Genomic DNA, 26,435 nt, shown 5'->3' with positions numbered 1-26,435 from the left:
ATGATCCCCACTAGTTAGAGGAACACAGTCAAGTGACATTTCTCTGAGGCTTTAAATCTCATGAACCCATAAGCAAGGAAGGAATCCACAAATCCCACTTCCACAGAATAAAAAGAAAATGATAAAATGCACCATTCAGGGGATTTTTTTGAATGAAGGAACTTTTCTCTACTAGAAGTTAATTTTATTCTTTCTTTGCTTTTGTTGTAGGAACTAGTTATTTATTAAAAAATCTATGTGGACAAACTGTACACTTAGAAATTGTGGAGAAACCCACATCGGCTGCCATTGTTGTTGTTTTCTTCTTCTTCCATTTTCTCTCCCTGTCTTGCCTTTCCTCTCTCCCTCTTTTCCTTCCTTTTCTCATTTCTTTTCAGTTCCAAACTCCGTTGCTTCAGTTCCTGTTTTTGTCTCCCACCACTCTGTGTCAAACCTTTCCCTCATCCTTGCTCCCCAGGCTGCTGCTTTTCCAGGGCTCACAGTGAATTTCAATGTGCCGGGGGAGGGGGGGTAGTGGGGGTGGGTGGGGAGGAGGGGGACAAAGAACAGGAGGACCACCGAAAACGACGGTTCTAGAAGCTTATGTGTTTGAGAGCCTGTGAAATCCTCCCTGGCCTCAGAGATTTTAAATTGTTCCAATCTATATTTTCTTTGTCTTTTATGCTTCTAAAGCTTCACATCCAATAGCCACATTTGTATCCAAAGCATGGATTCTTTAGAGTTTGACAAAGCTGATCCCATGCATTCAATTTCCATAAATCCCTTAAAGTGTTTGACCAACTTTTCTCATTTTGCAAAAACGTCTAACAAAATCACAGGGGAAAACAATTGTTCTTGACATCACAACAGTTTAATATGGTAACTTATTCATTAAATTGTGCTTCACACCAATGGAGATCCTCAGTTCTACAAACTATCATGTTTTAAATAGCAATAAGGGTTGATAATGTCACAATACAATCTCCTAGTACCCGAGTTCATACATATTATTGCACAGAAACAAAAGGAAATATCTCTTAGGTGAAATAATTTACTATCTATTGGATAACTATCTTTACATCTAAAATGGGGCACCAGATAAAAGTCTAGATTTTTCTTTCCAACATTTTTCATCTTTGATACATTAAATGAAAAATAATGCAAACAAAACCCAGAAAGTACCTCTGGGGAACAAAAAGAAACAAGAGAAAAAGGAAAGAAAAGATGGCCATGTGATTACAAACAAAAGAAATGATGGGTTGGTGGAGGGCAACTGTGACAATAACTAAGCCACGCAAACTCTGCTTCCTTAGAACGCCGTCTTCCCCGGCAAGAACTGAGAGGTCTTTCAGCACTGACATCTGGCCCTTTGAGGAGTTCCCACAGTGCAGCAGAGCACGTATCGCGCAGAGGCTCCATTTAATGCGTCAAAGGATGACAGTTGCAGCCTTTTCCGTAGAAAAGGAAACAGAACACAGGCTTCGGAAACATCTGTGCTTCGGCGTTCTCAGATCTGGAGTTTTGTTAGGTCACCTCGAGTCCTTGCCTGGAAGTTCAGGGGCTTTGGTCTTGCAGATGTAGCTGGTGTTCATAGCAAGGCCAGTCCTTCTGGAAATCTCAGCACTTCTGCAAGGTGGATTGGTTTTGCCAACGTGTGGCGTGGATGGGTCCATGTGTGTTCCATCCACGAGGCTACAAAACACACAGGTCTCAGAACTCACCCACTTGCCCAGAAGGGCTAATTCAAAGTTTTAGGGGGTTAATTCAGATGCGTCCAGGTGAACGTGGTAGGAGGACAGCAGGATTCTGTCCCGTGGAGAACGGAGGAGGGGGATAAGGAAGGTGCCTTGGAGAAGAAACCTCTCTCTGCATGCTCCCCAGAGGTGATGTGACTGGGTGGACTCATCAGACTCAGGCTGCCCTGATACCCAGCCGGGAGACTTTCAGTTGGAGTTCTGATGACCAGTGGAGGCACAATAACTGTGGGAAAGGAAAGCCTTGGAGACGCAGCTGTGAACAGATCGGGGTATCCTTTGTCTAAGTCCAACCCAGGTTTCCCTTTGATCCAACCCTTCCAACTCATTCAGCCTTCAGTCCTGTCGATGCTCTCGTCCTGTTTCATGAGCCTCATGCCCTTGTCATCTCTTTTAAGTGGCCCAAAGAAATACCGTCCACATGTCTTCAGCCTGCTCTTGTTCTTGAGGACAGAAACCGTATGTCATTTTTCTATTTTTCAATATTTCCTGGCACATATGTAATTCCCATTCTTTTCACCTTTGAAAGACTGCTTCCCTTTTAGGAGCCCTCTCCTCCTCTATAGTTACTCCTACTCTTCCAAACCCCCACCCCTGCATGATCCCATTATACAGGACTTTCTTCTCAGCTAGAGGTCAAGTTTAGAGAGGAAGACGATCAACTCTGTGTGAAGATGTTAGCCTATGACAGCTTAAAGCATTTAATCTCTCTGGCAAATGTGCAAAGGGACTCATTTAACACCAAATATAACCTTTAAGAACCAAAGCAATAAGTTGCTGATAAAATTCCAGAGACCTGGGGAAGAAGTAGAGAGGAGGGGAGATTTTTTGAGCAGGGTTCTATTGATCATTCCTCACACCTAACTATTCAGGCTGTTACTGATTCTAGATATTTCTAACACTGAGCTTCCCTAAGGAGTTGCGAGCCTATTCCCTCAACCTTCATCTTGAATCGGATTTTGGATTGGCTGGGGTGAACAGCCAGCATGAGGTGTTTGAACGTCTGTGCTTCTCAATCTCCCCTGAAACACTGCCCATCTCTTGGACATTTCACTGCTAATAAGATGATTCCTCATTGGAGGCAGGGGTTGTGAGCCAACTCTACCAGTTTCCTTGGTATCTTGTAAGTCAGTAGTTCTATAAGAAGGTAAGGAAAGATATAGATCAGTAAAGACTTAGATTTCATATTCTTGCAATTCCCAATCCTGATACTGATGCTGAACAGCATAAAGTAGTAGCAAAGGCTATGAAGTCAAGACTGGGGCTCTAAGCAACTTTCTTGTTAATAAACTAGAATTGAGAAATCTTTTAACATCTCTGAATCCCCATGTGAAACTATCAGATGGGATAATGAATAGAGGTCCTCTGTAGCTAACACACAAGAAAGTAGTGGAGATAAAATGGGATACTGAGTGTACAAATGTTTGGAAAGCATTAAATGCTATACAAAGTTACGAATTTTAATCTTATCCTTTGCAAAACATATGACAGAATAGAGAACTCTGAAGAGCACTCGAAATATTTTTCAATTCCCTTTGGTGGCAGAGACTGATAGTTTTATCAGTATTAAGTTTCACATTGCGTCTTTAATAATAGATTCCCCCCTGTTGGTCAAGGTGCATGGCAACCAATAAGGAAGACATTTCGTGGCATCCTTTGTTTACTTGTAGCTAATGGCTAGGTTCTAGCCCATGAGATGTGAGTGGAAGCGATATTTGCAACTTCCTTCCGTGCCCTCTCTGTTTTCTGAAATACAAACAAGATGGCAGGAGCGGCAGCAGGCACCTTGCATCATGAGGTGGAAGGCACGTGTTCGTATGAAAGAGCAACAAAGAGGGGGCCTGGGCTTCTGTAACTCACCAGAGCTATCCGACCAGTTTGTCTTTTAAATGAGAGGACAATGGCTTTGATCTCCTTGAAGTCATTATTATTTTGAATTTCTCTGTTAAAGTGGCCAAGTGGGAATCCTATCCTATGGATTTAATGTTTGTTTTTGTTTTTGTTTTAATGATCCGTGCTCATCTCCTTGCCAGGTCTATCTCTGGTAGACTTTCTTCCCTGTATAAATACTATCTCTACTCAGGCTTGAACAAGTCCTCATATTTCAAACCCTTGATTAGACGATGACCAAGTTACCTCCTCTAGGTGATAAGAAACACGGTCTTATAATTCTTTAATAGCACACACGATATCCTTAGCTGTTGCCCAACACTGATCGCTAGTGTTATTAGTTATTAGAAGGAATATCCAAATAATTCTCAGGGCAGGCTTTCTCTGGTTAGCAAGAGTAGGCTGCCAAAAAATTAAAAAGAGACAGAAGAGATAGCATACCTTAGTCCCTGATGATAATTTAAACACACACACATGAACATGCACACGAGGACACCCCGTCCCAATCTGGGGCTCTCCTTGCCAAGAGAAGGGAAGGAATGTCTACCTGGGTGTTGTAGGAGTCAGTAGGATGTGGAAACCCCTGGGGAATTTTTTTCCCCCTCCTCTTGGGCTTTTAACAGCAATGTACCTGGTATTGATTTGGTTTTGGATCTTAAAGCTGTTGACTCCCCATGGCTCCCAAGATCCAGATGTCTTCTGTTAGCATCCCCTCTCTGAGCTTCACTCAGCATGTAGGTGTGCAGTCAATTTTTGGAGAACAAACTGTGTCCCTACCTCTTCATTTCTATCAACATAGGACCCCAGGGATATGACAAGCGTGCTGCTTTCGAATGAAATGATATGAGGGAGGAAGCCTGTGTCGGTCTTTTTAATTTGCTCAGCACTGGCCTCGGGCCAACACAAAGAGATGGTTTCTCCTCTGAACATCCTGATATCTGGTCTCAAGTGGAGCTCCATACATCACGCCTTCAGCGGCAAAGAGCCTTTTGATATAAATCCCGAGATGCCTAAGGAACAGTGTGAAGTCAGCAGAGGCTGCCTCCAAGTCTCAGCTATGCATGAATTCCCTGCCAAACATTTAAAGTGAGTTTAAAAGAAACAATCCAAATGCTTTCTAACTTGTTTTGATTTTCCACATGACAAAACACTGGATTGTTATTGTGTGAGTGTGTGTGTGCGAGCGTGTGCACGTGTGCGTGTCACAGCGGCAAGCAGATAATTTGCAGCTCTACCATTCTAGGCAGAACATTAGATCCTAACATCGAAATGTGACGATGGAGAGAGAGCTGCTCATTAACTGTAGCTGCCATCTTCTTCCCTCTCTACCTCAGGAACAAATCATGGGTAAGATTTTGTGAGTCTAATTTCTACCGACTAACAAGCAATGTTTATTTGGTCCCTTTAACTTATATATGTCTCAAAAAGTATGACTGCCTAAAAAGTCATCAGTCTCTCAGCTTGCTGGTGGGCCAGGGATGTGGAGACGTCCGGGCTCACCCCAGGCGGCATGGCTCTGGGTCACGGCCGGCTCAGGGCTGGCACAGTTGTGCCACGCACGTGGGTTAGAGACAAATCCTTCTGGGCTTTAATAGCTGGCTTCTTGCATGATTGGCAGGAAGCTTTTATCCCTCATGGAACACACGAGTAAAAGGAGCTTGCACCTTGCAGTCCGCCACATCTAGCATACAACCTATGAGGAAGCCGGTTATTGTCTGTGGGATTCACTTTTCCCATCTACGTAATTGGGCCTAATAATATCTACCTCGTTGTGAATAGATTTAAAGTATGAAAAGGGCCCCCCCACAGTGATGGACACAAGGGAGGCCCCCAATAATACTCCCCTCACGGGGCAGATGAAGCCAAGGGTAGTGAGAGAAGTACAAAGCCGCTTCTCCAAATCTCTCTTTGATGGAGACACTGGGCTCCCCTCTGTGCAGGCAGGCACTCCATGAATGCTTGTGGGTTGATTGACTCTCAACCCCAGAGAGACTATTCTGGAGGCTGAGATGTGGCTTACGTAAAGCTGGCTTAAACATCAAACATGTTAGATATCAATGAAATAGGCTTTTCAATCTGATTTAGGGGTTTCACTCGTTTTGCCTTGAGCTCCTTGAAAGGACTGATCAGATCAATGTTGTGAAACTCTTGACCCGCTCTGATCCTGCTCCTGAATGCCAGGCAAGGGCTTTCTATCCCCTTTTCCCCGCTTTTCCCCTTATTATTCGACAAACTTGGTGTTCCTGTAGTTGTGATTGGGAAAAATTGAAAACGAGAAGCAATTGGCAATGCAGCACATTTTCAGGTCCTGTCTCACACACTCCAGCCCGAGCTGCCAGCTATGGGCATAGTCTAACAAGAGGAGAAGATCATGTGGGTAGAAGAAGGTTACCAGGCTGGAGATAGTCAAGATGTTGGGAGGTAGTCTGTCTAAACTCCTGGGACAACTGGCCCACTGAGTTCCGTGTCTCCTAGCATAAATCAGTTATCATTTATTTAGTGACCCTAAAGATCTTTTGCATACTGGCTAGCTAAGCTCCTAGTCTTTGGGCCACATTCTTTTTAAACGTCTTCGCCTCTGTGCTATAGCAGAATTTCAAACTTGGAAGTACCATATCAAAGAAGATGACGGCTCCAAAGAGGTAAAATGGAAATACTCCTGGAAACACTACAAGTTCTGTAGCCTGTTTGGAAATGTTAGACATAGAGTTTTCTTCCTGCTTCCCCCAGCTCTTAATTTATTAGTCAATTCTTTTTGAACGAAAATAAAATTGGTAAAGGGTGATCTTAGACACTTGTTAATAAGCACATTTTCTCTTAAATGCCACTACCAGTGTTCATTTCTCAGGGCCTGTCCTGAGACATGCCTGTCCTGATTCTACCAGCCATTCCCTAAAAGACGGGAGATGCAGCACGGCTCCGAGCTGAGATGCAGGGGCTTTGCGGGGTGTGAGTCTCTAGTGATCGTCAATAGGAGGGTGACCTTGTTTAAAAACAGCTGCAACAACAAAACACCGCTACTTATGATTTGAACCTCATTCGCACCCGGTTCAAGATGAGAGCGAACAGCAAAGCGAGGGTTGGCGTAAAACCTCATTTAAGGGTGGAAGGGGACTTCTTTCTTTCTCTTTCTCTCTAGACAGACCAGTATTTCCATTAGAGGCCGTGTGAAACAGACCAGTTTCAGCAGAACATCCAAGCCATAATTTGGCTTTTCATGTGTGCCTCTGTGGGTTCCCATGCTGCTGCAAAGGATGTTTTCAAGAACTGTTTCTTTCTGGTGCTTCTCTCCTTGAGCTTCTAAGGACGTCTAAGTCAGATGCATCCCTACCCTACTTAATATCATGGATTGAAAAACGTCAGGGGAAAAAAAGAAGAAGAAGACAGATCCTCTCCAGCTGGGCAAGGATGAAGACAAAGAGGAAGCAGGTGTCCAAATCAAGCCACCTACAGCCAGGTGTCCTCCAAAAGGCCCATCCTTCTCCAAGGTAACCAACGCCACAGAAGGTCGGTGCGCCTGCTCATCCCCCCGCCCCCGTCCTGAGGAAGGAGAGCGCAGGGGGTCACCATCTCACCACCTGGCTGTTGTAGTCCTCGGTGACTGCCCCGTCTGTGTTCCCGTCCTCCTTGGGCCACCGGTGGCCCCTGTGCTCCCGCTGCAGCCTGCGCCCCTCCCGCCTCTTTTGCCGGTCCCTCTGGTGCTCTAGCTGCTTGGTGTGGTGGTAGCGCTGCTGGAAGAGATCCTTCGCATACTCGTAAAGCTGCATGTCCAGGAAGTTGAGCTCCTCGATGCGCTGGCGGGCGCCCTCGTTGATGTCCACGTTGGAAGCCCGCGTGATATTGAACTGCGTGAAGGGGGAGATAAACTTGAGGTTGAATGTCCTCTCAAAGAGAAACTGAGTCTTCCTCTGGAATTCCGTGAGCCCAAAGAAGGCCATGTTCTTCAGGTTGTTTTTCGCGCTCTGTAACAGGATGGTGTTTCTCTCGCTCTCATTCATGAAAGTCAAGTTGTAGCAGCCCACCAGGCTCAGGTCGGCCAGCATGCGCACCTGGCGGTTGTTGGCCAGGTTGTAGGTGCAGTCCATGAACTCCCGCAAGCTGACCCCAGACCAGTCGTCCCCGGGGTAGCAGGTAGGCAGCTCATCAGGGGTGGGGCTTCTCCCATCACACATGTGGAGGGAGGTTTTCCACGTGGCCCCTCTCTGGACGTGTTTCCACTCGCTCAGGTAACGCGACACTGGATCCCGTAACATGGTGATGTAATAGAAATTCCTGGAAGAAATTAGAAGGAAGAGGGTCAGTCAGTCGTTGACAACCACAGCTCTGGGATTCTGAACCTCCGTTGTGTTTATATCAGCACTGAGTCAATTGCCTCTTCTGCCAAATGTTCATGCGAGCGTCGTTGCTTGGATTTGCACCTATCAGGCAAATGTTCCCAAATGTGATATTTCCATAAACATGCATGGACCGGTTTTCAATACCATTCATTTGTTGGGTATTTCCTCCCTGCTCCAGTGTGGGGAGAGATATGGTGGGGGAATAGGTCATTCATTCATTAAGCAATTTCTTCACTGATAAATTACTACCAGAAATAACAATACCTTATGTTAAGAAAACACACCAAGAGTTTTCAAAGTTATTCTCCAACCAATGTTTTATTTGATCCTTACAACAAACCTTTGTAGCAGATGTGGGGCTATTTGACAGGGAAACGTGCAAGGAGGCAAAGTGATTTATCCAAGGTTGTGGGACCAAAAAGGGCAAAGCGGGGAGCCAAACCTCCTTAGTCTTGCCTGTTTACACTGCTGTTTTGGATTACAAGGTAGGTGGGGTTGGGGGACGATGTGTTGTATGTGGAGACTGATGTTCACTGAACACCTACTGTGTACTAAGAGCTGCGACAGGTGCTTTATGATACTAGCACAGATAATCCTCAACACAATTTCATGAAAGGTTCTTTATCATAACATTTTTTTCTTCAAAGCTGAGACCATAGAGACTGAGAAAGGTGAAAACACAGCCTAAGATCCTAGAATGAATTAATACTTGAACTGCAATGGAGTCCAGGCCTATTGATTTTAACACTTCTGTGCTTTCCTATGTACTGTATTGCTATTTAAAAAATAAAAATATTAAAAATAATATTAAATATTAAATATTTAAAAAAATTAAAAATATTAATTAATATTTATTGAATGTCTATTTTTTTAATTTTTAAAAAAGTTTATTTTTGAGAGACAGAGAGAGAGAGAGAAGAACCATGAAGCAGGGGAGGGGCAAAGAGAGAGGGAGACACAGAATCTGAAGCAAGATCTAGGCTCTGAGCTGTCAGCACAGAGCCCGATGTGGATCTCGAACCCACAAACTGCGAAATCAGACCTGAGCCGAAGTCAGACGCTTTACTGACTGAGCCACCCAGGCCCCTTGAATGCCTATTAGTTGTCAGGTACTGTGGTTATTATAAGCACAGGTCTTCTCTACTGGCATCAGATGGAACATTGAGAAGAAATATGTCTTTCAAATGGTTAGCTTCGGAATGATTCTGTAAAGATCAGGGTGCTTCTGGCTTTAAGAGGCAAGAAAACTGTAAAGAGGCAAGAAGAGAGTTGGAAAAGTAGATAGGTAAAGACACAAAGCATTACAGGAAAGTAAATATTGATTAAAATGAGGAAAACCCTTCTCATGATTTGAGCTGCCTCCCAATGGAATGAGCTGCCCACCCACCACTGGGACGAGGAGTGACAGTCAGAATGCCCCTGAGCAGACAAATGGTCCTGAAGAGCTCAGAAAGGAAGACTGGTCTTCCCTTGGCCAAGCTAACCTGGATTTTTTTTTTTTTTAAACTTAATACCCAGGAAAAGCAATGACAAACATAAGGGCTTTGAGGGTGCACTACTTTTGATGCTGCTTTTAAAAAGGAGTTGATAGGGCTCCAGGGTCGCTCAGTCGGCTAAGTGTCAGTCGGTTAAGCATTGGGCTTTGGCTCAGGTCATGATCTCGCAGTTCATGAGTTCGAGCCCCATGTTGGGCTCTGTGCTGACAGCTCAGAGCCTGGAGCCTGCTTCAGATTCTGTGTTTCCCTTTCTCTCTGCCCCTCCCCTGCTCATGCTCTGTCTCTCCGTTTCTCTCTCTCAAACATAAATACACATTAAAATAAATAAGTAAATAGGAATAGATGAACTATAATATTTGAAAGTACACATTTACTATATTCAGTTATTTTGAATGTCTAGCCAGACAGTTTGAAACGTGCTAATGAAACTGCACTACCTTAAGGAATGCTAGCGTCTCCTTAAATTAGAAAGAGGAATGTGCTGACCACAGACAGGCCAGCCCCAGCCCTTGCTGTGGCCAGGCCCCATTTTATGTTACTCCATTGTCTTTCACTGTGACAGAATGACAATTCCATCAGTGGGAGAAAATTTCATGAAAGGTCAGTAGGGAAAGCAGAAAACAACTTGATACAGCTTCTGGGCTCCACGACGAAATGTTGATGGCGAAGTTTTGTTTAGAGTAGGTATTACTATGGTTGAACGCTATATGACGTGTCATTACTTAATCCTGCTTTGGTCCCATCTCAGGGCTTGTTCATGTTTACATTTTATAAGCAGAGACTGATGTTTATTTCACAAGACAATTGCATAATAAATATAGAAACACAATAATGATGATAGTCACATAACTCATTAAGGATGCCAAACACTTCAAGACAGAACAATCTAAAGCAGACCGATCTTTAAATTGGGACAGAGACCACAAATGGAAAATTTAAGATTTTCCTGTTAATTGGGCAGAACAGAAAACACACACAAAAAAAGGATTTAAGGAAAACGCATGATGACAATCAGTTGATAAGTCTCCACCTCATTCATGTGTCTCAGGGTTAGAAACAATCTAGATTTTTTAAATTATCATAGGAGCTGGAGGGTTTTATGGCCAGGAATTACAACGGTTTGTGACGTAAAGGTTTAACTGGAATCTGCTCCTGGAATTTTAGTGGCTTTTGTCTGACTCGGGAAAATTGGCCATAGAATTGCTGGGGCCCTCGTTCCATTGGAAATTTACAGGGTCTCAAAGCTGACTGAACCTGGCTTGGCTTAAAATGGTATTGGTTTCAAATTTAACTTTATTCAATTTAACACCGCAGTTAACAATGACCACCCAAGCTGTAGGATGATGTTTACATGAGTAAAATAAGTCCCAAATGTCTTCAGGTTCTGCCAGGTAAATAGGTAAGAGATCAATTTATACGTAAAACTCTGACATCAAGACACAGAAATGTACTAGTGGGACATTTACATTGACGGAGTACAAAGTTGTCCCAATCTCATGGTTCCGTAAAGGAATGGCCCTTCGCATTTAAGTATTGCTTTAGTCAGACATATTCTCATGTATGTTGTGTTTCCTTGTTTAAATCCTGCCAAGGATTCAAAATAGAAATTTAGAAAAACAGTAAAAATAAAACAATGGGTTGAAGAGCACTCAACTACTGGTGAAAGACAAAACACTTAAACATGATCAATTAAATAATTTTTTCTCATCTCTACTTTTCCATTTTCATTTGCTTCTCTCCTTTCAGACAGAAAACTGCAAAGATCACTGTTGAAATGATGTCTATGTCCAGGCCACACGCCCACATGTGCAGCATACAAGCTTTGCTCAGGTTTTATGAATCTTCTGCTCACTCCAAAGAACAACACGTACTCATTATCTTCTGTTCTCCAGACTCCTGATTCAGTTTCTAGGGAGAAGTCTTAGAGGGTGCCACACTACTTAAATTTGCAAGTTTCTTTTGTACGCCTTTCTTGTTCAACAGCACAATGGAAGGTAAAGCAAAGAACAGAGAAAGACTAGCCCCAGCTCCCTAGCAAAGCCTGTTATGGCCACAGTGTGGAGGTCTTCATCCACTCTCTCCGTCTTTCCTAACGCAATCTCCTAGCCTAGGTACGGCGTCATCTGTTCAGACACCGTCCTTGCAGTTGACTTCAACTCCCCTCAGATTTGGGAAACAGAAATTAGTAAACTACTATTTTCCTCCCTCATCTACCATTCATTCATTTGTTAATTCTGCCAATGTTAATTGAGCCCCTTGTGTTTGGTAAGCACGTGGGGGGGGGTGGGGTAGGGTGGGTAGGAGACATCAGGGACTCAGAGATTACCAACACATCACCCTCAAGGGGATCTCCAGCACCCAGTGATTTTGTTGCAGTGAAAAAATTGCTAACTACCACGGTAAGGGAATGTTCTACCAGTCTCCTGGGACCAGAGCAATCTCCAAGACAGATAACTTTATTTGTCGGTGACAGCATTCTGTCAGCAGGTCGTCCGTTTGCCACCAACTTCATCGAGAGTTTGGGCGAATTCATTTAAGAATGTCTATAAAGCAATTGCAGCCCTTTCGAATTGTCATTCTTGGGCCCCCAAGGTAATGATGGCAAATATGGGGTGTGCTCGGGAAGATTAGGGAACAAGTCACCTTGGTTAGTTCAAGGATGATTTTAACTGATGATGATCATCTGGGCCATCGTGGCTTACTCAAGTTCAGGGCCACAGAAAACACACTTTTCCACGGCTGCTTTAGAACCACCTGAACGTCCTGCTCTGCTCTGAGGGAATCACATCAAACAATTCTACATGCAGCACAGAGGCATGACTGCCCTCCTTCAGTCTTTGACTTGTCTTTCGCTCACTTGCAAACTGCTGCCTGGCCTTTTGTGGCCCAACTCCACCTTGCCTGATTTTTCCAGCCTCTGGGGTTTCATGCATTACTCACTGCACTTTTAACCTGCACGTGAACATCGTGATCACCTCTACCCTTGAATCTCCTTTTTGATAACTGGACTCAGGCCTCATGTCCCACAACACCTCACACAAAGTCCTGCTCACGGCAGATGTTCAATACACGATGCCACATAAAAGAAATGATCATCAAATGAGATTAAAATGTATTTTTTTTTCTTTTTTTTTTTTTTCAACGTTTATTTATTTTGGGGACAGAGAGAAACAGAGCATGAACGGGGGAGGGGCAGAGAGAGAGGGAGACACAGAATCGGAAACAGGCTCCAGGCTCTGAGCCATCAGCCCAGAGCCCGACGCGGGGCTCGAACTCACGGACCGCGAGATCGTGACCTGGCTGAAGTCGGACGCTTAACCGACTGCGCCACCCAGGCGCCCCTGTATTTTAATAACTAAGGTTAATATCGCCTTTGATAAATATGCCACTATCTTCTTTCCTAAAACGAATCCAATATTATTTTTGACTGTTTAAAATGTGTGAAAAGTGTAAAAAGATACATAATCTATGAGTGTATCCATCATTTGATTGTGATGGTCCACGTGCAGAGAGACACAGTCAACACAGACTTTGGGTAAAAAGTAGAGTGTTCAAGCAACAGGTAATTAGTAGCGATGAGGTGGCTTTTTAAAAATGTTAAGCTTACTAGTTTTCTTCCCTATTGCTTCAAAAATCTGTATTTCACCAAGCAGTTTATTGTATAATTGCTCATCTCTTTAACTAGCAAGCCATTTAATTAACACACGCTTATCGAGGGTTTGTTATGTGTAAGGATCTGCTCTAACAAATGTGGAGAACATAAAAAAAGAATAAAATGCCCTCAAGTATTGTGTGTGTAATGGTGGTCGATTAGAAAAAGCCATTGTGTAGCAAGTTACGGAGGTAAGGAGTGAACAGGCAATATTTAAGAGAATAGTTACGAATGTACGGAGAGAAGAGTGGTCTAGGTTAGACCAGGAGGTTCATGTTGTGCCTTTCACAAAATGTTTGTTTAATATATGAATGGGTGGGAGCTACAATAGGATGCTGAGTCCAAGGAGTCATGGGCTCTGAATACAACTGTCTATTCCCCAAATGGGAAATGTGTTGATTTAAGAAGACTCATTTAGCAACAGCATTCAGTGTAGACAGAAGTAGGCAGAGCCAGGAGAGACATTTGGTAGCTGTGGTGAAGGGCCAGCGGGGAAGAGCCCAGAACCATCGGTGTGGATGAGGAAGAATCAGGGACAGATGCCTATCATGCACCCATCTGTCATCCTTCCTTCCCTACTTCCACATTGCCAGCTTCCTCCAAACTACCTTTCCCTCTGTATATTCTTCTTCCTTTTTACCTCATCCTTCCTTTTCAATTCCTAAATGAAAGAAGGCAGAGCCAGTATGCCCATCAAAATGGTGGAATGAGAGTAGACGTCTCTAGAATCACCCTGCATGTGGTGATTAAAAAATAGTTTTATGAGGCTATCACTTGCCTAGCCATTGAAAACACATCTAGAAGAATCTACAAAATGCTACGTTCACAGGAGAGATTTAATAAATATATTCCTTCCACCACTAGATTAACCCTTGTAAAATCAAGCAACAAAATTAGTAGCTCCATGGTCCACAGCTCTGTGCATTCAGAAAAAACAGCTCAAGTAGAAACTCCTCCAGCCAACACCCTGTGATGTCCTCTGAGGAAGGAGCTTCTACTCCCCTGTAACATGTGCCATTGATACTTTATCTTCATTCCAGTGACCAGTGACTGTCCTATCCCTTGAACAGGTGTCATGCCTCACTCTTCTTGTTTCACCCGGAGCATATGGTGCACGACTTTATACAACATGGATATTCAGTTGTTCAATGTTTGTGGAATGAAAAAATATTTTATCAGCTACTGTCTCAGGGATTCTGATAGTGATACCCCCGGGAAACTGAACTTGGTGCCTGGACCAACAAAAGGTTACCCAGGCTAATGGTTTCTCTTAGCCTAGATCTTGTGAAGTGTATGGAAAATAATCAATTTCTTCACCTTCCTCTCACCGTACACTTTTCAGTGAGTTTTCCCTACCTAATCAAGTTTTGCCAAAGCTCAGCATCTCACAAAGAACCTTGTGAACAGTTGGAAGGTGGACTTGGGGGTCATCTGACGGAGATCTTTGGTCCTCCCAAAGGAGTGGTACAGACATCTAACAGTATACACCTTAAACGTAAGCTGATGTGCGCATTTTCAAATAGTGACACTTAGCTCCCCTTCTGCCCCGCTGTACTGCGTACTGGAGTCATTTTCCAAATGCTCAGAATGGAATTAATTTCTTGACTCTCTTTAGAGCTGCACACTCATTATGGGCTACCCATTCTTCATTATCTCAGTAGAGTGTTATCTGCATTATACTGTATCTGATAGGCGGAATGGTGGCAGTTAGAGCTTGGCAATCAGACTGCCCTTTGACACAGTGATGAAAAGGCCTTTTATTCGAGCCTTGAAAACAAATTAAGGAATTTAAGAATGATGTTCTAAGCAAATGGGAAATTGGGAACTATGATTGTTAAGTATGGTAATAAAGAACTTTCAGAGGCTGACAATGGTGTGTGTCAGAGCGATTGGTTCCAAGGATGTCCAGTATTGTGATGAGAAAATGGAGACATGCATGCGTGGTTATCTTACTTCACACAGAAGCTACACGTCCCCCACCCAGCTGCCACTGCTCCTCCCTTGCGGCGACTTACAAAGCAGCCAGACCCTTTTGGCTAAGGCCTTTTTATTTTATGTACTACCCAGAGATCTTGACTCTTTTCAGTTGGTAAGATAGAGGGGAGAGGAATGCCCACAGCCCTCCTCTCCTCCTCTCAGGAGGAGAGACACTTCTCATCACTTTTCCTGCCAGTGTACCTGATAGGTTTAGAAGGAGAATACTTTTAGATGTAGCTGGTTTGACCCTTTTTTGTTTTTTTTTTTTTTTTTTAAATTTTTTTTTTTTTCAACGTTTATTTATTTTTGGGACAGAGAGAGACAGAGCATGAACCGGGGAGGGGCAGAGAGAGAGGGAGACACAGAATCGGAAACAGGCTCCAGGCTCTGAGCCATCAGCCCAGAGCCCGACGCGGGGCTCGAACTCACGGACCGTGAGATCGTGACCTGGCTGAAGTCGGACGCTTAACCGACTGCGCCACCCAGGCGCCCCAACCCTTTTTTGTTTTTAAATCAGTGATTCCCCACCTTCCCCCAGTTGGAAATGCAATACATCGGGGCACCTGAATGGCTCAGTTTGTTAAGTGTCTGACTTCAGCTCAGGTCATGATCTCACAGTTTGTGGTTTCGAGCTCCATGTCGGGCTCTGTGCTGACAGCTCGGACCCTGGAGCCTGCTTCAGATTCTGTGTCTTCCTCTCTCTCTGTCCACCCCCCTGCTGTGTTCTCATTCTCTCTCAAAAATGAATGAAAAAATTAAAAAAAAAATAAATGCAATACATTGATTTTCATGCCACTATGGAAAATATGAGCAATGCAGAATAGCAAAAAAGAAAAAAAAATTAAAATTATGTGTAAGCATTTCACTCATATATAACCACAGATAAATATATATTTTTCTTTATAGATTAAGGGTCATAAATGAGCATGATATTTTTAACCTGTAATTTTAAGAAAAAGGGTTTTTTTACATTTATTTATTTTTGAGAGACAGAGTGAGACTGTGCGAGTAGTGGAGGGGCAGAGAGAGAAGGGGAGACACAGAATCCCAAGCAGGCTCCAGGCTCTGAGCTGTCAGCACGGAGCCCGATGTCACGCTCTAACCCACGAACTGAGAGATTATGACCTGAGCTGAAGTCAGACACCCCATCGACTAAGCCACCCAGGCTCCCTTAACCTGCACTTTAAGTCAAAACTACAGAGTGAACACTTTTTCTGTTTTATTTAATATTTTTCTATAAGAGTGTGATATTCCAATTATAGATGTACCATAATTTATGTGATTCATCTCCCGGTTTTGGACAATTAGGCTGATTCTATTTGGAGGAGGATACTACAAACAATAATCTGGTGAATATCCCAAGCCATAAATATTGACGCAGGAATAAATTGCCAGGAGTAGAATTTTGAGTCAAGAGAATTGCCCCCATTTTGCTCTCAAAATGCCAAAATATAGCTGACCATCACTAGCATTGGAGAGGACAGGGCCCTTCCACCAGGCCTGACATCAGGAGGTGCTGGGGGACAAGGCCGCCCAGAAGCTAAGGGAGGCCTATAAAACAGGCTCTTGGCTCTGCTCCCTTCTGGTTGGACCAGGAAGAGGTCCCGCCGGGATCACATTTACCAAAGATGGATGTTCAAGGACCGCCGGGGTGGGGTTTGTGACAGGGTGGTATGGAAACATTCTTCCAAAAAGATTTGTTTATTTTGCACTGGATGAGCAGCTGGAATATCAAATTAGAGACTAGACATTTGTGGAATCAAATCCCACTCATCAGTCTTGCAGCTATATTAAAGCTGACATCTGGATCAGAAAGACGGAGGTCCCTCACCGGATTATATTGGGGCCGGTCCTCCGAAGAAACAGCCCCTTGAGAGGCAGCATTTCTGCAGCTTTTAGTTGTCAACTAACTTTAATTATGAGAAGCCACAACACAGTACTAAAACAACCACACAAAAGCGTGAAATAAGAGGCTTCCGGACCACACTGGTCATTTCTCAGCGACGATCAGCCCACCTTCCAACCTCCCCAGAGGAAGAGGTAATATTTATCGATAAGATAAAATTTTAAGTCCTGTCCCGTTGCTGCTTTATATTGACACGAACGCTAGGAGCCTCAGACTCACTAAAATGCCATGATTTTTGGGCGGTTGTCTAATTTGCTTTCACTTTCCCCCAAGTGGCTGCCGCGAGAATAAATTTCAGGGCATGCATGTTCCAGGGGCTTGTTTTTTGCTATCTTGCTGAGTACAGTTCCTTCCAGTACAGTTCCAAATGTGCCAGGGAGGGTCCTGCTCTCATGCATTATTCAGGCGCTTCCGTGCTTATTTGGTTCAGAGGCGCCCTGCTTTGCGCTGCCTTGCTGGGATTTGGGCAGGAGGACGTCTCAGGGCGCTCCGCTCTGCAGAGCTGTGGTTTATGCGTGTGGGCATCCACCTGAAGCCTGGAGCCGCCCCAGAGTGAGATAAGGCCCAATTCCGTCTCACTTGCAGCTCTAATCCCAGCCGGGCAAAGCGGAACACCAGATAGTACACTCCGATTGTGTTATCAGGCCGTGCGTGTTCTGCTGTGCTCTCTTCTTAGCTAATTTCCCAGACGCTGCTTTTAAAAAACGTGAGAATTACCCAGGGTAGAAGCAACGAGGTGTTTCCATTGCAATTGTTTTGCTCTAGCCAATTTGGAGAGGAAAAGAAGTAAATCGGGATATTTAAGAGCAAGGCACGTGTTTCAATATTTAGGCTTAAGAAAAAAATCGTCTCTGTCCAGATTTTGCTGTGCTCGTCCATAAAAGATTCTTCTGAGTTAGGATTTTCCTAGATTCTGCTATCATGACTTGGAAATCATTTTAGGATATTTAACAAAATACCTGAGAGATCTCTGCTTGATTCCATCCCTTGGCAGTTCTCAAAGAAAGAGTGACTTGGAGGTCATCCCTTGCGCAAAGATTAAGGACCAAGCTAACTTAAAATATGCAAAGTTCCATGTGAAACAAATATTGATATTAATAGCAGTAATAATAACGGCTAACATTTATTGAGCGCTATGTCCAAGTACAGTTATAAGTGCTGTATTTGCATTAACCAACTTAGTCATCAAAATAAGAGTTACATAGGCTTTTAGATGATGTCCGTAATTTCACCAAGCTCTCCCAAAGAGAGTTCTGATGGTCTCCTATCCTCTTCTAGGAGTCAAGCTGTTTTAAAGATGCAGTTTATGAATTAATGCTGCAGTGGGCCAGGCTTTGTTTAACTCAAAGCTCTAGAAGCAAAATGAGCATTTCGGGGTAAGGGGTTTGTGTTTACCTGTGGGGTGGGCAGCAGGAATGAGGGTGAGGCAGCACACTGTAGGGTCGGGGGGCAGAGGGTTTATCTCAACTCTGGAGCATATGGGCTCAGAGGGTCCTCTAGACGGTCACAGCTTAGAAGTTCAGAAACACTTATCCCGACGTCGGCATGCACACAAAACTGCATAACAAATTTGCACTTGAGCTATAGAGACTAGTGGGAAAGACTGCAGCTGCATGAGTTTTTTAACACTCCTGAGGAATCTAGAAGCCAAAAGACTGTGGTAATCTCAGGACAATAATGGATGGTTGGAAATAGCGACACAAGAGAATTCCGATAAGGCAGAGCTCATGCAATGCCATAATTCTCTTCCTGGCTTTAACATAAGTCTTTTTTGAACACAATGCTACAAAATCTCAGAAATGTGTTCACAGGAGGTTGTCGGATCCTGAAGTTGGCTTTTGTTTCGGAAGAGAAGATTCAAGAAAATACACGTCAAGCTCTCCTCATTTGGACATTGCATGGGCGCATAATTTCGAGCACGTTGGAAACTTCACTGAAGGTGCAGTGGAAAGAGAATGGGTTTGAAGTCAGAAAGATCTGGACTTCAATTTTGGATCCTCCTCCCCCTTGATGTGCGCTGGTTAGCTTATATGACCTCTGCGGGCCTTGGTTTCCTCATCTAAATAGCCAGGGTATATACAGGCTTATTTCATAGAGTTGCAGGATTAAAGTAATGAGCGTGAAGGCCCCGCGGCAGCTGATGCATGGCAGTCCCTTAACGTAAGTGCACACCCTCCCCTTTGACAGTTTTCCTTCTTGCATGATTATCAGAACCTCAGGAACTAGCCAAGTACCATCAAGTTTTAAATGTTAAACAAGCTGCGTTAATAATAAAGAAAGAGAGAATGCTTTTCTATTTGTATAACATGCTTACAGTTCTCAAAACACTTTCCTTATCCATTATTGCACTTTATCCTCAGTAAAGGATTGTATCATAGCAGAATTTTCCAGGTGAGGACCCTGGCGTTCAGACATAGGAAAGGATGTTCCTGAGGTCAAACAACTCAGGCGCAGTGACGGTGGGACTTCTCTTCTGATCCGTCTTCAGCCACTATACTCATTTATTTATTTAAATACATTTTTGATTATGTCTTTCATGCCAAACACTGTGCTAAGTACTTGCGATATAATGGCACACAGGATGTGGCCTGACCTCAAGGAGCTGACCATGCAGTCATCTTTGATGATCCTACACTGTTGTGTTTTGCTCCTATGTAGTTGAGTTAGAAAGAAAACATGGGATTTGCACATCATTCTACAGTTTTGGAGGTTTCACTGATGTGTATATTAGCTCATTTTCTCTTTGAAACCCACCGAAAAGGGAGACCCAGAAGAAATAGGCAAAAATGCCAGGATACGGATATGCCTTTAGGTAATATTTGAAGTTGTAGAAAAAAATCAATCTGAAATAATAAACTCTTATTTCTAAGTAAGCAGTGTTGTGGACCTCAGTCTGGAGGCACACAATGTCTAGCGGTCTCTCTTTCTGTGATGCCAGTGGCCACTGGTGATCATTTATTAAAGGATTGTGAAATGGTGAGATTCTAATTCTATCCTTTCTGCTTCATTTGTTAGCCACAATGCTTCTATAAGGAGAAACTGCCCTTTATCAACTATTTGATCCCCCAAGGTATAGTTGATATAGTTAGGAAAGGTAGATGAATGTGTGAATCATGTTATTTATTGGTTTCAAAATAATAGATTACTTTCCTAGAATCCTCCAGAGGGTTTTTTTTTTTTTTTTGGATGTTGTTTGTTATTTGTTTTTCTATCACTAATAGGTCGTGAGTTTAAACATATTTAGTGTGTTTCAAGACATTGCAGACATTATACTTATTGATGTTCAAATTGTCTAATTTTTGGCCAGTAGGATCTTATTCAAGATGGATTCTGAGTCCCTTTGATTTGGTCCCTTACATCCCTATAAGCCTTTTATGCATATTCTTATAGGATCTTGAACGTTGCAGAAGTTCCCTATTAACAAACACCAAGGAAGATGGGGTTACAGCTGGAAACGTGCCACCAATCTGAAAGAATAAAGTGATAGCTGCCCAGCCTCTCCTCCTGGCCAGCCGGACCTCTCACAGTCCCTACCCAGCCATGTAACTGATGCCTGTGCTAATTACCCCTGAGTGCAAATGGGGAAACAGACCAGACACCATCTTTAATTCTCATATGTTCTATCTGGGCCCAAACATCAGGGGTTTCCGCTTTGATTTTTTCTTCTCTCTTTTTTCAACGTTTATTTATTTTTGGGACAGAGAGAGACAGAGCATGAATGGGGGAGGGGCAGAGAGAGAGGGAGACACAGAATCGGAAACAGGCTCCAGGCTCCGAGCCATCAGCCCAGAGCCTGACGCGGGGCTCGAACTCACGGACCGCGAGATCGTGACCTGGCTGAAGTCGGACGCTTAACCGACTGCGCCACCCAGGCGCCCCTCTTCTCTCTTTTTTAAGTGCACATGCGTGACATTTTCCTCTGTGCTTGGAACAATAGGCAGGGCCAGTGACTCATCTGTGACTAGATGCCAATGTCACTCTACAAACTAATCTAGGAGAAACCAAATTATGCTGGAAGTAACACGGAGCCCTAATGAGGTTCTCTCCCAAATCCACTTATTCCCAATAACAGCTTGAGTTCCTTCCAGAAGCCCGGCTTACCACGTGGACACTCAGTGGGACCCTCCAGCTGCGGTGGGCTCTGAAGCACGGCTGTAATTCTGCCTAATTAATAAAGCAATGACAGGAATTTAGAAAAAAAATATATGCACGAGAATTTAAATCTCCCAGGAAAAAATCAATTCGTTCTGTCTAAATTTTGCCTTGGGTGCTCCCTTTATCAATTCAAGTGTGGAGCACAGTGACCTTAAGTTGCAAATATTTTTCTTCAGGCATGATTGAAGCATCAGAGAGGTAATAGCTTTCAACATGCATTTCTTAGAAATTTAAAAACACTCAAATGAGGACACTCATTTCCCCACTTTGCTCTGCTATATGGAAATCAGAGAAAATAATCTTTAAAATGGTCAAAATAAATGTAGCTCGGGGCTGCTAAAGTTAGCTTTACCTTTGTGTAGTCAACACCTGGATTAAAAATAAGAAGCAGCAAGCCTCAAGAAGCAGAATTATACACCTGTAATGCCCTTGCTTGCAAACTTCCCTAAACATACCCCCTCTGCATTTATTATTTCTCTTGGTGATAAGAATCTGAGTTTAATAATCAGAAAAAAAGGAAGCGTCTGTCTCTTAAAAATGGACACGGCTCCCATCTCCGAGTCCTCCACTGAAATGATGTGAAATATGCTGATGTTAATCTAAAATGAAAAACAATTCAAAGCCATAATGCAAGCAAACAAATGTAACTGAAAAGAGAGAAAGAAAAAAAAAAAATCAACCAAAAACATCAACCAAAAAACCCAGCTAAAAGTGGATCGTCAGTGTTCAGTTCAGCTTTGCTAGAGCCACAAGGGGGCTCTCAAATCTTTCCAAACACTAGGTAAGTTCTGAGAACTGTTTTTCTAGTAATTAATTTCCACAAATCAATATTACCTATTAATGTACACTACAGAGACAAGCTACAGACTTCTGACACTTTATGCTCAAGTTAAAGAGAGAATTTCCTATAAAAATTCTAGAGGCCTGTAGCGATTGTAAGTCAAAACCAGAATGAGTTGCACCTGTGATTTCCTGTGTCTGCTCTAGCATAAAAAATCCCAACACTGCACATTTCATCAAAGGTTAAAACTGAATTTGAAGCACCATGTATATAATGGAATACATTGACCTCTGATGCATTTTTAAAGGCTGTCTGCTTCCTTCCACCACATCGCGCACCCCCAAAACAGCCAAGGAGGCTGATACACAAAAGTTAAAATGCGGTGACCCTTTCCTGGGGCAGGGGGAAGTTGCTAGAGCCATTAGTTCTGAAGGTTTTCAGCTCATGCTGAGAGTTTTATGGTGTTTTGGTGTTTGCAGCCTACAAAAAAAAAAAAAAAAAAAAAAAAAAAAAAAAAAAAAAAAAAAACCTTGCAAGGAAAGAGGGTATTTTCATTCTCCAAGGAAAGAGGGTATTTTCATTCTCCATTAAGCCAGAAGATGGAAGCAGGGTCTGCTGAGGTACAGGGGCAGAAAAGGAGGTTTCCACAACTAAGGACAGATTGGAAACTCAGCTTTCTCCGAAGCTTTCCCAGAAAAGAATACCACATATCACCCCTACCTCAGGCAAAATAAGGGAACAGAACAGACGTGCCCCCAAAACATTCTGTCAGATTCATTAAAATATCAAAATCATCTTTGTACAAATTCAGAAAGCCCCTCTGAGCTTTGATATAAAATGGCTTCTGATAACGGCCTTTCCTCTAATGGTAACAGTCTCAGTGAAGGGTAAGGATTGGTAACAATTCCACTGCGATAGGGCAGGAGTATTTTCATGGCATCTGGGGGATGTGGACCTTCTCCTTCTGGGCAGCTTCTCTCCTAGAACTGGCAATGAGGGAGGAAGGGGACACCAGCTAGGACAGCTCAATTGTCCCTCTGGATCAGAATTTCCACACATTCATCTACTTCTGAAATTAAGAATCACCATAGAGAGGCACCTGGGTGGCTCAGTCAGTTGAGCAGCTGACTCAGGTCATGATCTTACAGCTTGTAGGTTCGAGCCCTGCATCGGGCTCTGTGCTGACAGTGTGCAGCCTGCTTGGAATTCTACCCCCCCCCTCTCTCTCTCTGCTCTTCCCCCACTCATGCTTTCTCTCTCTCTCTCTCTCTCTCTCTCTCTAACATAAAAAAATAAACTTAAAAAAAGAGAGAATTATCATAGAGTAAATCCTGGTGTAAGAAGACCAGTGTTCTGCCTTTAACTCAGGCACACAAGAGATGTGTTATGGAAAAACAAAGTTCTCTCTCATGAAATCCGACACTGCTTGGCATATGCCACAAATGCATATTGAACTAAACCTTGATGTAAAATGTGTAAATTTTTAGCTAGCACTTTTTAGAGTTAGTGCTTCCCCAAGTATTTTTTTAAATTGAAGTATAATTGACACATAATACAGTTGACTCTTGAACAGTGCAGGGGTGAGGGGTGCCCACTCCGGCACAGTTGAAAATACACGTATAGGTTTTGACTCCCCAAAACTTTAATAATAGTTTGCTGTTGGCCTGATAGCACAAACAGGTGATTAACACATATTCCGTATGTCATATGCATGATATACCGTATTCTTATCATAAAGTCAGCTGGAGAAAAGAAAATGTTATTAAGAAAATCATAAGGAAGGGAAAATACATTTAGAGTACTGTTCGTTCATTTATTTTTGCTTTTTAAATTTATTCCTTAAAGATTTTTTAAATGTTTATTTATTTTTCAGAGAGAGAGAGAGAGCTAGCAAGTGAGGGAAGGGTAGAGACAAAGGGAGACAGAGAATCTCATGCAGGTTTCATGCTGCCAGCCAGAGCCCAACAGGGGGCTCTAACTCACAAGTCACGAGATCATGACCTGAGCTGAAAACAAGAGTCAGATGTTTAACCAACTGAGCCGCCCAAGGACCCTCCCCCCCACAATACATTTATTTTTAAAAATCCACCTACAAGTGGACCCATGCACTTCAAACCCATGTTGTTCAAGGATGAACTGTATTATATTAGTTTCAGGTGTACAACATAGTGATTCAATATTTATATATATATATCATGAAATGCTCAACATAAGTGTAGTTACTGTTTGTCACCATACAAAGTTATCACAATATTATTGACTATATTCTATATGCTTTTCACTCCCATGACATATTTATTTTATAGCTAGAGACTTGTACTTGTACTTCTTCATCTTCCCCTACATCATCCATCCCCACTAGTTTGTTCCCTGTATTTATGAGTTTGTTGTTGTTGTTGTTGTTGTTTTTTTTTTTGGTCTGTTCTTTTTAAAAATATATATTTTACACGTAAGTGAAATCATACAGTATTTGTCTTTCTGTGACTTATTTCAGTTAGCATTATACCCTCTAGTTTCATCCATGTTGTAACAAATGGCAAGATCTCAAGCTTTGTTATGGCTGAATAATATTTCATATGATATACATATCTCACAATCTCAATGATATATATATATATATATATATATATATATATATATATATCACACCTTTATCCATTCATCTAACAATGGACACTTGGACACTTGGACCTTGGCTATTGTAAATAATGCTGTAATAAAGATAGGAGTGCATATATCTTTTCGAATTAGTGTTTTCATTTTCTTTCCAGTAGTGGAATTGACGGATCACAAAGTAGTACTATTTTTCATTTTTTGAGGAAACTCCACACTGTTTTCCACAGTAGTTGTACCAATTTACATTCCTATCAACAGTGCATTAGGGTTCCTTTTTCTCACTAACACTTATAATTTCTTGTCTTTTTTAAAAATTAAAAAATAATTTTACTTTTGAGAGACAGAGAGAGACAGGGAGTGAGCAGCGGAGGGGCAGAGAGAGAGGGAGACACAGACTCAGAAGCAGGCTCCAGGCTCTGAGCTGTCAGCACAGAGAGCCTGATACAGGGCTCGAACCCACATACCATGAGATCATGACCTGAGCTGAAGTCAGATGCTCAACTTACTGAGCCACCCAGGAGCCCCAATTTCTTGTCTTTTTGATTTTAGCCATTCTGACAGGTGTGAAGTGATATCTCATTGTGGTTTGGATTTGCATTTCTGTGATTCCCCAATTTTAATTCCCAGTTTAAGTAGCAACAGTCTCTCTTAATTTGCCTAAATCATTTCTTTTTGCAATTTCAAAAGGTATGTCCTAAGAGATCATGTTTTTCTTCCAGCTCTAATCCAGACCTCCATTCAAATCCTTCTTCTTCACCACTTTGCACATTACTTTTATGCTGTCCCACATCTAACCCATACTTTCATTCATGCAACCTCAGAATGTTGACCTTCTCAAGGGATATCCCTTGTTAAAATTCTGGTCATGACCTGGGATTGAAGTTGAGTCTAAGGCTTAGGTGTACACATGAGGGTCTTCAACTTGGTCTTGACTCAGAGCCCTACCCCTCCAGAAGGCAGCTAGGACTGAGGCAGAACTTGTGAAGGAGGAGGTCAAGCAGTAAGGAGGTAGAAACAGATCTTTAACTGATCCCAAGGCATTCCGTTTTTAGACAAACCACATCTAGTCAAGTGTAAGTATATTTTTTTAACTACATTTTGATCTGTGTACTTAAAATCACTCAAGGTCATAAAGAGATAGAATTCCCCACCTCTAAGCAGGAGGCGAACATTATAGACTGCATGTTTGTGCTCACCCCAATTCATATGTTGAAACTATAACCCTCAATGAGATGGTATTAGAATGCAGGGCCTTCGGGAGGTGACTAGCTTTAGAGCCCCACGATGGGATTAGTGCCCTCATGAGAATAAAAAGAGACTAGAGCTTGCCCTTTCTACCATGTGAGGATACAACCAGGAGACAGCTGTCTGTAAACCAGGAAAAAGGTCCTTACCAGACACCAATTTGCACCCTGGTCTTGAACCTCCCAGCCTCCAGAACTATGAGAAATAAATTCCTGTTGTTTAAGTCATGCAGTCTGTGGTATCTCATTATAATAGCCCCAACTGACCAAGAGAGCAAAGGTTGGTGTTTTAGAGAAAATAAAGGAAATCTTTCTCCACCAACTTTCTCCTCTCATAGAATATCCATTGCAATATACCTGATCATGCTAAAACCTGCTTTCTAAAGAAACTAAATGACTAAATGATCTGACGTGATGGGCTGGGGTTGGGGCTGGGGCTAGGTTTTGTAGAATTGGTCTTTCTCAATTTAAAATTCACCAGCCCAACTGCTCCTCTTCACTAATCAACTCAAAACCCACCACTGATCTCCCATTTAGAGGTGTTGTGAGTTGAATTGGGTTGTCCCAAAAGATGTTGAAATCCCAACCTCCAGTACTTGTGAAAGTTACCTTATTTGGAAATCAGGTCTTTGTAGAGAATCAAATTGA

At 42.7% G+C, this 26,435-nt stretch overlaps 1 protein-coding gene across 1 annotated transcript in view; it reads right to left on the bottom strand.

The window, feature by feature from the left end:
• Positions 1 to 828: 828 nt before the first annotated feature.
• HS6ST3 (heparan sulfate 6-O-sulfotransferase 3) overlaps positions 829 to 26,435 on the bottom strand; it is a 665,274-nt gene continuing 639,667 nt past the window's right edge. Inside the window, exon 2 of the mRNA XM_045480919.1 lies at positions 829 to 7,895. Coding sequence (XP_045336875.1) covers positions 7,187 to 7,895 — 709 coding nt within the window. The 3' untranslated portion in view covers positions 829 to 7,186. The remainder of the gene's footprint in view (positions 7,896 to 26,435) is intronic.

The sequence above is a fragment of the Leopardus geoffroyi genome, chromosome A1, assembly GCF_018350155.1.
Source record: "Leopardus geoffroyi isolate Oge1 chromosome A1, O.geoffroyi_Oge1_pat1.0, whole genome shotgun sequence".
NCBI lineage: Eukaryota > Metazoa > Chordata > Mammalia > Carnivora > Felidae > Leopardus > Leopardus geoffroyi.
The sequence above is the reverse complement of the archived record's forward strand: the minus strand, read 5'-3'. Positions and strand labels throughout refer to the sequence as shown.